The sequence below is a fragment of the Podarcis cretensis genome (assembly GCF_951804945.1).
Source record: "Podarcis cretensis genome assembly, chromosome: 3".
Taxonomy (NCBI): Eukaryota; Metazoa; Chordata; class Lepidosauria; order Squamata; family Lacertidae; genus Podarcis; species Podarcis cretensis.
Window position 1 is genome coordinate 66,755,729 of NC_137172.1, and position 12,629 is coordinate 66,768,357.

The 12,629-nt window shown below is 39.5% G+C and overlaps 1 protein-coding gene across 7 annotated transcripts in view; it reads right to left on the bottom strand.

The window, feature by feature from the left end:
• Positions 1-12,629, bottom strand: part of LAMA2 (laminin subunit alpha 2) — a 390,451-nt gene that overhangs the window by 271,191 nt on the left and 106,631 nt on the right. For all 7 annotated transcript variants that reach the window (XM_079970713.1, XM_079970719.1, XM_079970718.1 and 4 more), the window contains exon 4: positions 2,234-2,476. In XM_079970713.1, coding sequence (XP_079826839.1) covers positions 2,234-2,476 — 243 coding nt within the window. The remainder of the gene's footprint in view (positions 1-2,233; positions 2,477-12,629) is intronic.

Consider the following 12,629-nt stretch of genomic DNA (forward strand, 5'->3'; position numbering starts at 1 on the left):
AAGCTCACACAATTATGGCTCTTTTCATATTATCAATATTGTTAGCTTAGCATCCTAGCATAGATAAAGAACAGCAAACTCCTTAGAACCCTGTGGAGTATAGTAATTTTCAATTTTAAACCATCATAAAACCCAACAACGCAACCTGAAATTTATGCCAAAATATTCTTGGAAAAACCCAAGTTTTGTGGTATGACATGGAAATTCACATTCTTTTTTTTTTAAAGCATATTGTTTGGCATTTATGTTTTTAAATATAAATCTGATTTTATACATTCATTTCAGTCTTTTCATTATAATTTGAAAACCAAGAAGCTCTTTATGACTCACTTCCCCACAAAACATATCACCTACCTATCCATCACTGATTTGTGCACAATGTACCATATGAGTAAGAAATGACACATCCAAAATCCCTTTGGACATATTCAAAAATGCAAACTAGGAATGGAACATTTGCCATTTGATCACTCTCTTAGGGCCCAATATTATAGAGAAGATCCATCAGCTGAGAGGCTACAGAATTTGACGAAAGCTGTGCTATGTCGGTGGAATACTGGATATGCCACCAACTTGTACTATATTGCCCTCTGCATGCTGAACTGAGAGCTAAGTTTATCCTCGATTTGTTGCTTTAGATACCTGATGTGGATGATCAAGTGAAAATCACATATTTGTTGTCTGGTTTTCACAAATTTGTGACAGCCAATTTTGTGAGATTTGCAGTTGCTTGCCCAGAATTTTTGTGTACGTTTCTCCTAATATACATTTTTTTTGCATGCGATTTAGCCTACCAAACACTTTTTTTTTTATTTGCAAGAAATGTAATATAAAACATTTTGGCATGTTATTTTTCAGTAATACTGATTGGGGTAGTTTGAATATCAAGGAATAGCTCAATTTCTGGTTGTCCATTGTTTTGGAAAGGGAAAGTGAACCAAAACAGTCCCCTATTTATTTCACCACGAGAGACCAAAGGCTAGGGTGTAGCTCAGCACTAAATCACAACACACAATTGCATAAACACCACACAGGGAGATCATAACTTCGGTCATATGGCATAAGGCTATATCCCTCTGGCCACATGTGATACACACGTAGAGCTCACAAGGGGGAACTCTGGAGAACCAAGCCAAGGCATGACACTGAAAGAGAGTGAGATGCTACTTTGCTGCTTAACACCTTTTGCTCTGCTCCAGCACCTTGAGCAAATGTTTCTACTCAAGCATCAAATAAAGAGGCCTCCCTAACTTCACAGCCTGTAAATGATGTTGCAAAGCTTGAGTATAGCCACTGTTACTGGATATAAAATTTTAGAGATATCTGAATATACTTTATTCAGTACACTATGGCTATGTTTGAAAACTGCTGATCTTATGTATGCACAAACATTAATTTATGGGAAAAAGACTCTCCTCCCTGAAAGAGAGGGGAGTGGTTGTGGGCGGGAGCCCGAGCACCGCCCAGCAGGGGGCATTTGCCCCCTGCCTCCAGCTCACCTGGCTGGCGCTCACGCCCCCCCTGTGGCCATCCAACCAGGTGCCACGGAGGGGGCATGTTCAGCAGCCTTTTGCTGCATCGCCAGCCTTTCCCTGGCCTCATTCCTCGTCGTCCCGTTGCGTGTCACCCACCCTCCACTCCCTTTTAGTTAGGGCCTAGGTCATTGGCCTTGCTATGGACCTTAGGTTGGTCGCCCTGGTTGTCCAGGGGGCCTGGTAGGAGTTTTTCCATTTGGCATTAGGCTTTTTGGTTTTTTCGCCTACCTCGTAGCAATCGTCACAACTTTTGTGGTATTGGTGGGTAGGTTAGGCATTGGAATAATGTGTTGTGTTGTGTTGAAGTGCTAGGTGTGGCCATCGCCTATGCCTTCAATGTTTAGGGGTATTCCGTTAAATGAATCTGGCGGTCGTGTATTCTGTCCGATGCCTGCTTGGTGGGAGGCCATGGCACGACCCTCGGTGACAGCAGGAGGTGGTCCTATAGTTGGATCAGCATCAACAGGCTCCACCTACTGGTGAATAAACCCACTTGTTTCGATCCAATGCCTAAGCCAATACCTTTTCATTGCTGTAATCAATAAAGTTGTGGCCTTTTCTAGCCCATTAACCTTATATCACGTGTCCTTGTGTCTTCATTTCACTTTGCGGGGTCGGGTCCTCGAACCACAATATGCATATTCAGAGGGCAGTGTGGTTGCCAGCATATTGACATCTGCAGTACTCCCCCATCTTACCTCTCCATTCTCCAGCGGATGAATCCTAGAGTAATATGAAGTGCATATAACTTCATCATCTTTTGTATACGATGGAGGTCCAGTGCGGGGAAGAATGTTGTAGTGAGTCAGACATTCTGTGTCTGTGATAGCGTAGTACTGCCAGGGCTCATAGTTGACACCATCTAGTGAACGTTCCAAAACCCAGTTTCCAGGTCGTGGTGCATTAGCTGCTTTTAAAATGATATAAGCAATTTGGAACACCTGGGAGAATGTGAGAAAGAAAATATATATATATATCAGAATAACTGGTTGAAGTATATTTTTCTTTTGCTCATTTACCAGCAAGCAATGCTGATTCTAAAGAAGTTTGATATTATAGCTTGGCTTTAGCAAAGTCTGCAGAGAAAACAATAGCATATATCCTGTTTACAGCAACATCCCATACATGAGAAGTGAAGCTGAACATTCGCTCTGTGTTAAACCTCCTGCACTACTGCACTCTATTGTTGTTCTATGGTTGCTCTGCTGTTGCTCGCTTTGGGATAGATGCCTAGCATATAAAGTAGTGTGAAAGGGCTGTACCTCAAGCTCAAGCTCTACCACTAAGCTCCTAGCAGTTCCTATAGCTAATATGAAGGAGCTTGGGTGAAAGGGCTATGAAAGAGGGAGAGGACAGCAAAGATAAACACTGATTCAGGTTCTAGAACCATCACAATGTAATGTGATGTGCTGTACCCACAAGGGTGCCAACTTGAATAAAATATGGGGCTGGCGACTAGGTAAGACCAACTCCACATAATCAATCACAAGACATGGCACACACACACCATTATACAAATACAAATTTAGTAAATACAGTAATACAATTTCAGTAACCTCACAAAATTGCTACCGCTGAGCTACACCACCCTCCATATATTTTCCAGTCCCCAGTTGGTGTTCCAATCCCATCTGGAAACCCTTTTTAATCTTTCTTCATCCGAGAAACACCACCCTGAACATTCAGCTGGTGATTTCTACCTGCAGCTTATGAGTACTGCTCTCATATAAGCAGATTATGAACATTTAATCAACACTCATTATGATTTGCTCTTTCACCTGCCTTTCCAACTAATTTACAAAGGATTTATTTTCAACTAACCTACTTACCAAGACTGATACACAAGACACAATTATATTTGAATAAGCTTTGAATATGCTAATAATTTATCTTTTTGTAAATCAGATTTTATTACAACCCAGATAAAAATGAAACAGGTGGATACGAGTATACATCTCAGTAAGAATAATTTAAAGGATTTCATAGATACTAACTCACATTTAGAATGTAGCAAACTCTTAGTCAAAATATATCACAAAGATGGGCAGTTGGATGACTGGGGTATAGGTATTGCCCTCTGAACAACATTTTATATACTGGAAATCCATCCATTATATAAAGGAAAGTATTAGCATACACTGAAAGGTAATAGGGTTTCATTCTAGATAGCCTCTCCAACACTGTTGTATAATATATAAATCAATATTTATCACACAGAAGAAACACTTCTGTGGTGTAGTGTGGTGTAGTGGTGTGGTGTAGTGTGGTGTAGTGGTGTGGTTAATCTGGTGAACCGGGTTCACGTCTGCTCCTCCACATGCAGATAATGGAGAACCACAGCAAACCATCATTTCCATTTCTGGGGTTCTTAAGAAATGCAAGGTGTAAACAGAAATCTTAGTGTTTCAGTTCTGGAGTTATAGCAAGAAGTATGAAGAATGACAAAGAAAATTTTATAGTGGGAAACTAGAAGACAATGTTCCATATCATTAGTTGGTGAAAGCTTGGGTTTTCACTGGAACTCTGCCAATTCACACCAACTGAAGTTCGTGAATATTATAATTACAGAGTGGAACAGATGAAATAATTAGAGCTGTTTCAGTTTTTTTTTCATGGTAGCTTGGCAGCTTTTCCAGTGTTGGCATTAAAATGTGTAAAGGAGAAAAATGGAGATTTCACACTAATACTTTGCTACTGTAACTAAGTACTTCAGGGGTTTCCCAGCAGAGAATTCTGAGAGCTTTCTAAAAATGAATTTAGTGTCAGCTAACATTTATATTTTGTTGTGTTTTTAATGCTGTGTTCAAGAAAGGTTTCGGGGTGACTGCCTCACTCTCTAAATTATCCAGTGGCGAGCATTGTACTGTTTAGTGCTGCATAAAGCTGTATCATGGAGCATTTCCCCTTATTGACCATCTGTGCCCTTTAACTGTGACTTCCAAGCACCTAGCAGCAAACAGAGTGGAATCTATGTCTGTCTGGCTAAGCCTGCTAGAAAAGAGGGTAGTTAACTGTCATCACAACAAACTGGTAGAGCATAAGAAGAGTCCTTTGGGATCAGACCAAAGACCGATCTTGTCCTATTTCAAATAGTGGCCAGCCAAATATTTCCAGGAAACCAAGTGAGATATTGTCCTCCCAGCTTTTTATATCCCAGCTACTGGAATACAGAGGGCTGTATCCAACTAACTTAAGAGTCATTGAAATTAATGGACCTATATTCATCTATAAGAGATTCCCAATTGTGCAATGCTTGGAAATCCATTTTTTCCATCTTTAGAGCACTACAGTAGGAGGACCTGCACCCCTATAGAACAGGGTTAGGCTACATGGTGTTGTTGGGACTCCAACTCTCATCAGCCCAGATAGCATGTCAAATGGTGATGGGAGTTGTAATCTAGCAACATCTGGGGGAAACCCTGCTATGGAACTTGTTCTACTCACTTTCTTGAAGACTAGAAGCCCTGTCCCAGATAGGATACTGACATCCTATTCATAAAGTATACTGAAACATCTTACATGACTGTGTCAGGCCAAAATGAAGTTCCATCAGGCTGCCACTATTCCCTTGGACTTTTAAGTGATTCCTAGCCAATTAGGTTGCTTCTATTCACTCACATCACCCTAGTCCTATCAAACCCATTGTCCCACACTCACCTCTGATCACTACCTGACAGTTCTTTGTGTCCCATATCTGACTTTTTATCCTTCCTTTCCCTGTTCCTTTCTGCAACAGAAATACATCACCCAAGTGTAATACAGACAACCATTATCTAATGTAGTAGCAAAGTTCTTTCTCCTTCACAACATAGCAGGTGCCTACCAGCACACAGTGGTTCCAGATAATAAGGGAGGAAGTCAACATCACAACTGAGGAGTGACCAGCCCAATGTCATTCAGTAAGCTTCATGGCTGAGTGGGGATTTGAACCCTGGTCTCCTGGTCCTGGTTCAGAAGGGCCATTACCGTTTTCACGAGCATGACTCAAAACAGACACTGGAACCTGACTGTTCAAACCTGCTGAATGTTATAGGGAGGAAATACCGTACTGATGGTCATCTTGGGTGACAGTTGCTCACAGGAACTTAGCTATAATCATTATACACTTCCTCAAGGACACAGTGGCAGCAACAAGCTATGTCACAAAAAATGGTTATGCTGTTGTCATTGCTGTTCCTTAGTCTTTCAGCTCTCGCTCACTCGCCTTCCTGACATTTCCAAAACAAACCCTCTACTCTCTTCATTTCCCCACTAAATGACAGAGTGAACTCAAGTCAGTAGTTATAGCCACACTGAATCAGATGAATGGATGTCATTTATAGCAAACAATGTAGTGCAACTTAAATACGACTAGAGTATATTTTACCCTTTCACAAAATGAAGCCGTTTGAAACGAATTGGTCTGTTTGGAGTGCTTCGTAATTTAAGGTTCTTTTCCTGTTTGAATACCATGGGAAACGACTGCATTTTACAAGAGCTCCTCTCTGACTTATTATCGTGGGGAGCCATATTCAATTTTCAGCCGCCAGTTTTTGGGGATGGAGTGCAAGGAATAAATGGCTCAGTTGTTCTAAAGATGTCCAATTGCATTTATATTACTCCAGCCATAGAGATTATTGGGTCACATAGTACTTAGATGAGAAAAAGAGAGAGAACTGTGAAGCACTCAAATCAACCATTCTAAAAGTTGGGTTATATTCAGTGCTCTGAGTTTAAAATGTTCGCAAAAGGTGGCAGGCTAGCATGAATTTAGCATTGCTCCTAGGAAATGTGGTGTTTCCTTTGACTTGCTATCACATGAGTTAAGGGAGGGAAATTGAATAGGAGCATGATTGAAATCACCAAGGCAGGCAATTGGAAACAATGGGTTGTTCTTTTTTGAATGAAAATCTGAGCCACAGTTTTTTCTTGACACAACTCTCTTCAGTGAATGATCCTCTAATGAAGGATGTGATTCATTCTTAAACCTTAAGTTGCCTTCATCTTGAAGGTCATGTTCAAAGTGTTAACCAAGCAAACATATTTGGAATTCTGAGGCAGCTTTCAGCTAGGTTGATTGACCCCTGGAAATTCTTGCCTGTTTCTATCACATAGCAGCACTCTGTCAATGTAAGGACATAAGAAAAGCACTTTGGAGCAGACCAAAGGCTCACTAATCCTAGCATCCTACTTTTTTCCGTGGCCAGCCAAAAGTCTTCAGGTAGCCCACAGTCAGGGCATGAAAGTAACCCAGTGAAATTTGTATGATTCTCTTTTAAAATCACTGATGTTTAATGGCCATTAGTACATCTTGCAACAGTGAATGCCATAAAATAATTGTGTGCTGTGTGAAGTATCTGACACCTATCTGAAATACATAAATTGTTATCTCAAAGCTCCGGCGCTTAATCCCATGTGTACTGGTACTACCTGTGGTTTATTGAGTATTGAGGAAATACATTCTGCACATGCTCAGGGACAACTCTTTTGAAACTGATGTCTAATCCCAAAGGGATTGTTCAATTGTGGATATTCCATGTGGCAGAAATACATTCTCCACATGCTCAGGGCTTTCAGAACAGGACCTGAGCTTTGTGACCTTTCCCCAGACAACATCTTTGAGATTTTCTGGTTGAAAGCTGACCATCACTCACCATTTACTTGGATTATCTGTAGCTTTGGTTCATTTATGTTTGCTCAGAATTAACACGTCTTCATTTCAAAAGAACATGGTGTTTTGCTCTGTGATACATGCCATTGAAAGCATTTAAAAAATATTGCTCCAAATTTCACCTCCAAACTCTATTGCTTTGGGCCTATCTGTTCTGCATTACATGGTTCACTTCTCGCCTCAGCTCAATGTGCCAGTGCTTACATTTGAAACTCTAACCACCTTTGGTCCTGGGTGAATTGAGGGGTTTTAGTCTCCCATATATAGGCTTCCAAACATTCCTGCTTCTAGCATCTCCCTCAGAATGCCATTTGGCAGCTAGGGATGCGGATCAGACCTGCTTTACTTGTGTCACCAATGGTTTGGAATTGCCTTCCAAGTAGATCTGTATGGACTTATCACTATATTGCCTTATTGGGCATATGAGTATTCTACATAAGGCTAGGTAGAAATTTATTTCGGTGTCGGGTGTGTGTGCAAAATTTTCAGAGGAAAATATTTTGAACTACATACTTACAATATGGAATTTGACAACTGGACACCGTAAATGGATTCTTCATGCCCTTACTATGGCCAAAAGACTGATACTGATGCACTGGAAATATAAGTGTATGGTTCTATTTAATCAATGGATTGAAGATATGACTACACTTGCAACTTATGAATGGATTGCTTATAGATGTAGATTTTGCATAGATAAGTATAATGATATTTGGAACACATTTATACAAAATATAGTAGGTTATATGTATATATTAGATAAGTATATATAATTGTTAACTTATATAATGATACAGTATAGCTTTTATTTTTATTTTCCATTTAGTTCAATTAAACTGTTCTAAAAATAATAAAAGAAATTTATGTCAGAGAAATCTGATGAGGCAATGGTAAGGAACAATAAGGATATTGTGTTAGTATCAGTGGTTTGTGAAAATTTTGTTGAATCACACTTGTACAGCTATTTCATGAAGAGAAATACTTTCTACCATGCACTCAAAGCCATCTGGCTTTATCTATTAAAAGAAAACTTATACACGCCCCCCGACATTTAGAAGAGTGGAATGCAGCACATTTCAAATGTTATAACAAGAATGGTTGCCATATTAGTTCCAAATGCAGGCAGGTGTGGTTCAAATAATGGCTTCTACTTGGCTAAATCTGTTGCTAGCAATCTGTTGACTCCTGATCCAGTATCTTGAACTCTGTATTCAGACCTACTTTCTGGATGCAAAGATCTAGCCTCGGAATAGTGTGTGCAAGGCTTCCCCACATCTTTTGGGGGTGGTGTGGTGTTTGAACTGGTTTCCAAGTATGCACAGAATACTAGCATTAAGTTTCATTCCATTAACATGCTGGACTAGAGTCCACAGGTGCTTAGATATCATGTGTATTGTGTTTCTTGCAGCAGGATAGTAAGATCTATATTTAATTTTTCTGCTCACTGCAGATCTGAAACTTTTAGCACTTTCTTTTAGCTAAGCCAATGATGAAAAATGCAGTAAGAGTGTTTTAAAAAAGAGCCCAGAAAATAATCAAAATTCCAAGCTAATCAAAACTCTTTTGAGACTGGTTTTTATTTTAATGTGAAGTACTACCAGTAATTATTAATATAGCACACCAAACTCATTTTGAAGCATAGAATAGACAATAGACTATTCTCTCCACTTCGGCCTTTAATTGTAGAAAAAATCCACAAGTTCTTTGTTGAAATTATGCCAAGTTATTGACATCTGAGAAAGTTGAGGAATACCCTAGATATTGCAGTGTTCATTCCACAGCTTAACTGTCAGAGAGTGGCTTCATGAAAAGAAACAATGGAAAGGGGTGGGGAGAGAAACAATCCTTGAAGACTAGATAAGCAGTCAGAGTCCTGGCATGGGAGAATGGACATTTTCGCTGCCTTTCCAAAATCCCCACGAGAGAGCAGGCCCATATTGTAAGAAACAAAGACTACAGAAACTAGCAGAAACTAGGAACACTTGACATTTTAAAAAGACACTGCAGGTTTGAGCTGTAAATCTAGTCAAATATTGGGTTCAAATCTTGCACCAGCTCTGCAATATACAACATACAATCTAACTTGACTATTGATGATGACTTGAATGAGATAGTAAGATAAGGAAGCAATGGCAGCATAATGGCAGCTTGTTTGTATAGGGCTGCTCTCAAGTAACTGGTTTATGGAACACAGCCTAAGCATATTAGTTAAAGATAATGAGAGAACAGGGTTGCACTAGTTTCTATGGATTACAGTCCACTTCTTAAAGTGCATGAAGCGTTATCTTAAATTGGCACAGACACACACAGACACACACACACACACACACACACTCATGGTGCGAAAGGAATACCTGCAGTCTCTGTCTTAGAAATGCTTCAGGCTTATGGAAGGTGTGGGCCCAGTTCTGAGATAATGGAGTATCCTATGGGTTTGGAAAGGGGACTCTTGGTTTGAGAAAATCTTGCATCTGGTGTGCCCTAATACCAGGAAGCAGCAGGAATCTGGATAACTACAAAAAATTGTATTTTTTGGCAAACAATAGACCAACAGCTCTGCATAACAGCGAAGACTTCCTATACTGGCAAGACCAATGTCCCAGTTAGTCCTGTGAACTGAATCCATGCACAATTAGTTCACACCTTACATTTGCGTATTTTGCACCTTACATGTGCATATTGGGAGGTTCATGAAACCCTTGCATTGACCATTGTTACAAAAATTGATTATTAATTTGCATTAATATTTTCTTCCATGTGAAGTCAACAGCATTTGGGCTTTTGTGGCTATTTGGTCATGTTGAAACATTTTTTTTTATTACACTGACCTCTGTCCATCTTTTGTAAGCCAGTTAGAGGTGGGTTTTTAAAAATAAATAAATTAAGCAGTCTATAAATTTTGTTAAATAGATAGAAATAAACTGTAGCTTATGTCTTCATGAAATATGTAAGACATAGGCCGATCCAATATGGATAATGGTCAGGATATGCCACATATTCTGTTTTAACTGGCAATTTTGGAACAATCATAAGAATGAATCATTTAAAAGAGCAGAAAGGATGGAGGGTGAAACTATAATAGAAGAGAAAACTAAAATTGATAGAGGTAGAGGTCTATGCAAAATGTAAAAGGATGTTTATTAGAGTGTTTATATATTTTGTAAACAGATTTCTGCTTCAGACGTGTGTTGTGATCAACACACTTGTTCAGAAGTTCAAGTCAACTTCCAATTCATCATTTATAATTAATGTAAATCATATGTGAAAATATGTCTCGATAAATTGTGGAAGTATTTTTTAAAAAAAGAAAAATCCTTTTCAAGTGTTTAGTGGTTGAGAATAGCTAAGCAATTATTTACAGCTGCACACACACATTTTATCTGTTAGAATTTTTAATTTTTAATTGTTACAGTGTTTTAGATTTTGTAAATTCCATTTTCTGTCCTGGGGCCTGTGGGGCAGCACAGCTTGTAGAACTGAGTGACGAAAGAATCCCTCTAAATATTTCCAGGAATTTTCCTGTATTAGACAGTATGGTCCACATGATAAGACACAAGATTCCATTTCCACTGGTAATTGCCTCAATCTGTATAGTACACACTGTGAAGCACACTTCCATAACTTGCAATACCCACTAACAAATGGCTCATAAGACACAGGAAACTGTATCCTATTACAAAGGGTAATTCACTACACTAATATTATTCATATTGTGCTGAAATGAATCATTAATCTACATACCGCTAGCCAATGAAGCAGGAAATCTCATTGTGTATTGCTCCCACCTGCTCTTCTAGCTCAAAATAAATCCATTAGCTAGGAGCCGTTTGTGTAATTTAGCTTGCAGAACAGCGTCACACAGAGAAATACAATTGAATAGCTACTTACATATCTGTAATATGAGTAATATGTATGTAGGAATTATGTATAGCTTCTAACAACTTGAGACTTAATTTTTTCATACCTATATTTCATGGAGTTGCAGCAACAAGCTGTACTGGAGTCACCCAACCCCTTTATTTATTGTGATAGATTAGCCTTAGTCCAACCAATGTTCATTCTGAAACCTCAGTCATGTCACTGAAAATGCATAGATGGCATTTTTGGTGCAATTCAGCTCAGTGATCAGTCCTACTGAATTCAATGGTACTTGCTCCCAGTCTTCCACTGCCTCCCGCAGTTTGGTCAAACTCATGGTAGTAGCAGCATTGCCACATACTCTGACAAAGTTTTTTTTTAATGGTGTATTGTTCCTAATGTGCCTTATATAAAAGGAATGTTAAATATGGAATAATGAAGCCTTGTGAAAAAGTAAAAATACTCTACTGAAGTAGAAGAGCTTCTCATTTTAGTTCTGCCACATTTCTATTGTGATGACTGACATCTGACTCAAGAATGGCATTTTTGTCGTTGTTGCATCAAAAAGCTTTAAATATGACTGCTGAGAAGTTGTGCCCTTATGATGTGGTCGAACTGTTTGTTGGTGTTAGGGACTGGTTGGACACTGAGGAGTGTGCTGGTTGGATACTGATGAGTGGGCAATGGGAGAAGTGGGGTTGGAGACTGATTTGCCAGATGGGGTCCGTGATCTGGGGGGAGCCTGCTGCAGCCGGGAGACAGGAGTCAGAGGCAGGAGAAGCTGTAGGATTGGAGAGTGAAGAACAGGTGCTGGAGGAGGGAGAGAGAGGTCAGGCTGGTGTAGAGTCAAGGGCTTCCATACCTTCTCCTCCTGCCCCCACCTCTCCTGCTCCACTGTCTCCCAGGACCAGAAGAAGACTGAAGTAGGAGGAACAAAAGGTTACATGTAGGTTATATGTGTGCAGCTGGGATAGGGGAGACACAAGCTGAGGTAGGGAGCGGGGCCTCTCTGTTGCAGCAACTGCCTCATGGGATGCACACCTAGGAGTAGCTGAGAGACGCAGGACTGGTGGACATGCCTTTCCCTAACTTGTAAATGACAATAAAGAGTTAATTTCTCACTCTGGACATTCCTTGCCTGACAGCACTGTGACAGCTGGCTATTTTGAGCTTATCTGTGTTGTTGGACTAAGCTTTGGCTTTCATTTTAACATCACTGTGATTTCATTAATTCTTAAATAACCCTAATTTTGAAAGTGGGTTGCTTTTTGTTGTTTTTTTGCGGTAAGCATGATAGATAAAGGTTATAAACAAATGTACTCATGGATACAAAAATGAAGTGGTGCTCTTGGAGTGCTGCACTGGTGAGTATGTTTTAGGTTATGATATGGATTTCCATTACCAAAAATAAAGTCAGATCAGGTTACAAAATAAAACATGTTGGGTAACATCCAATGTTAGTCATATTCAGAGCAGAGTCACTGAAATAAATGTATACTCTGACTTAGTTTTATTTCACCCATCAAATATAAAAATCGCAACTGCTTTGACTTACTTTGTTATTTGCACAGCCAATTCACTTGCCC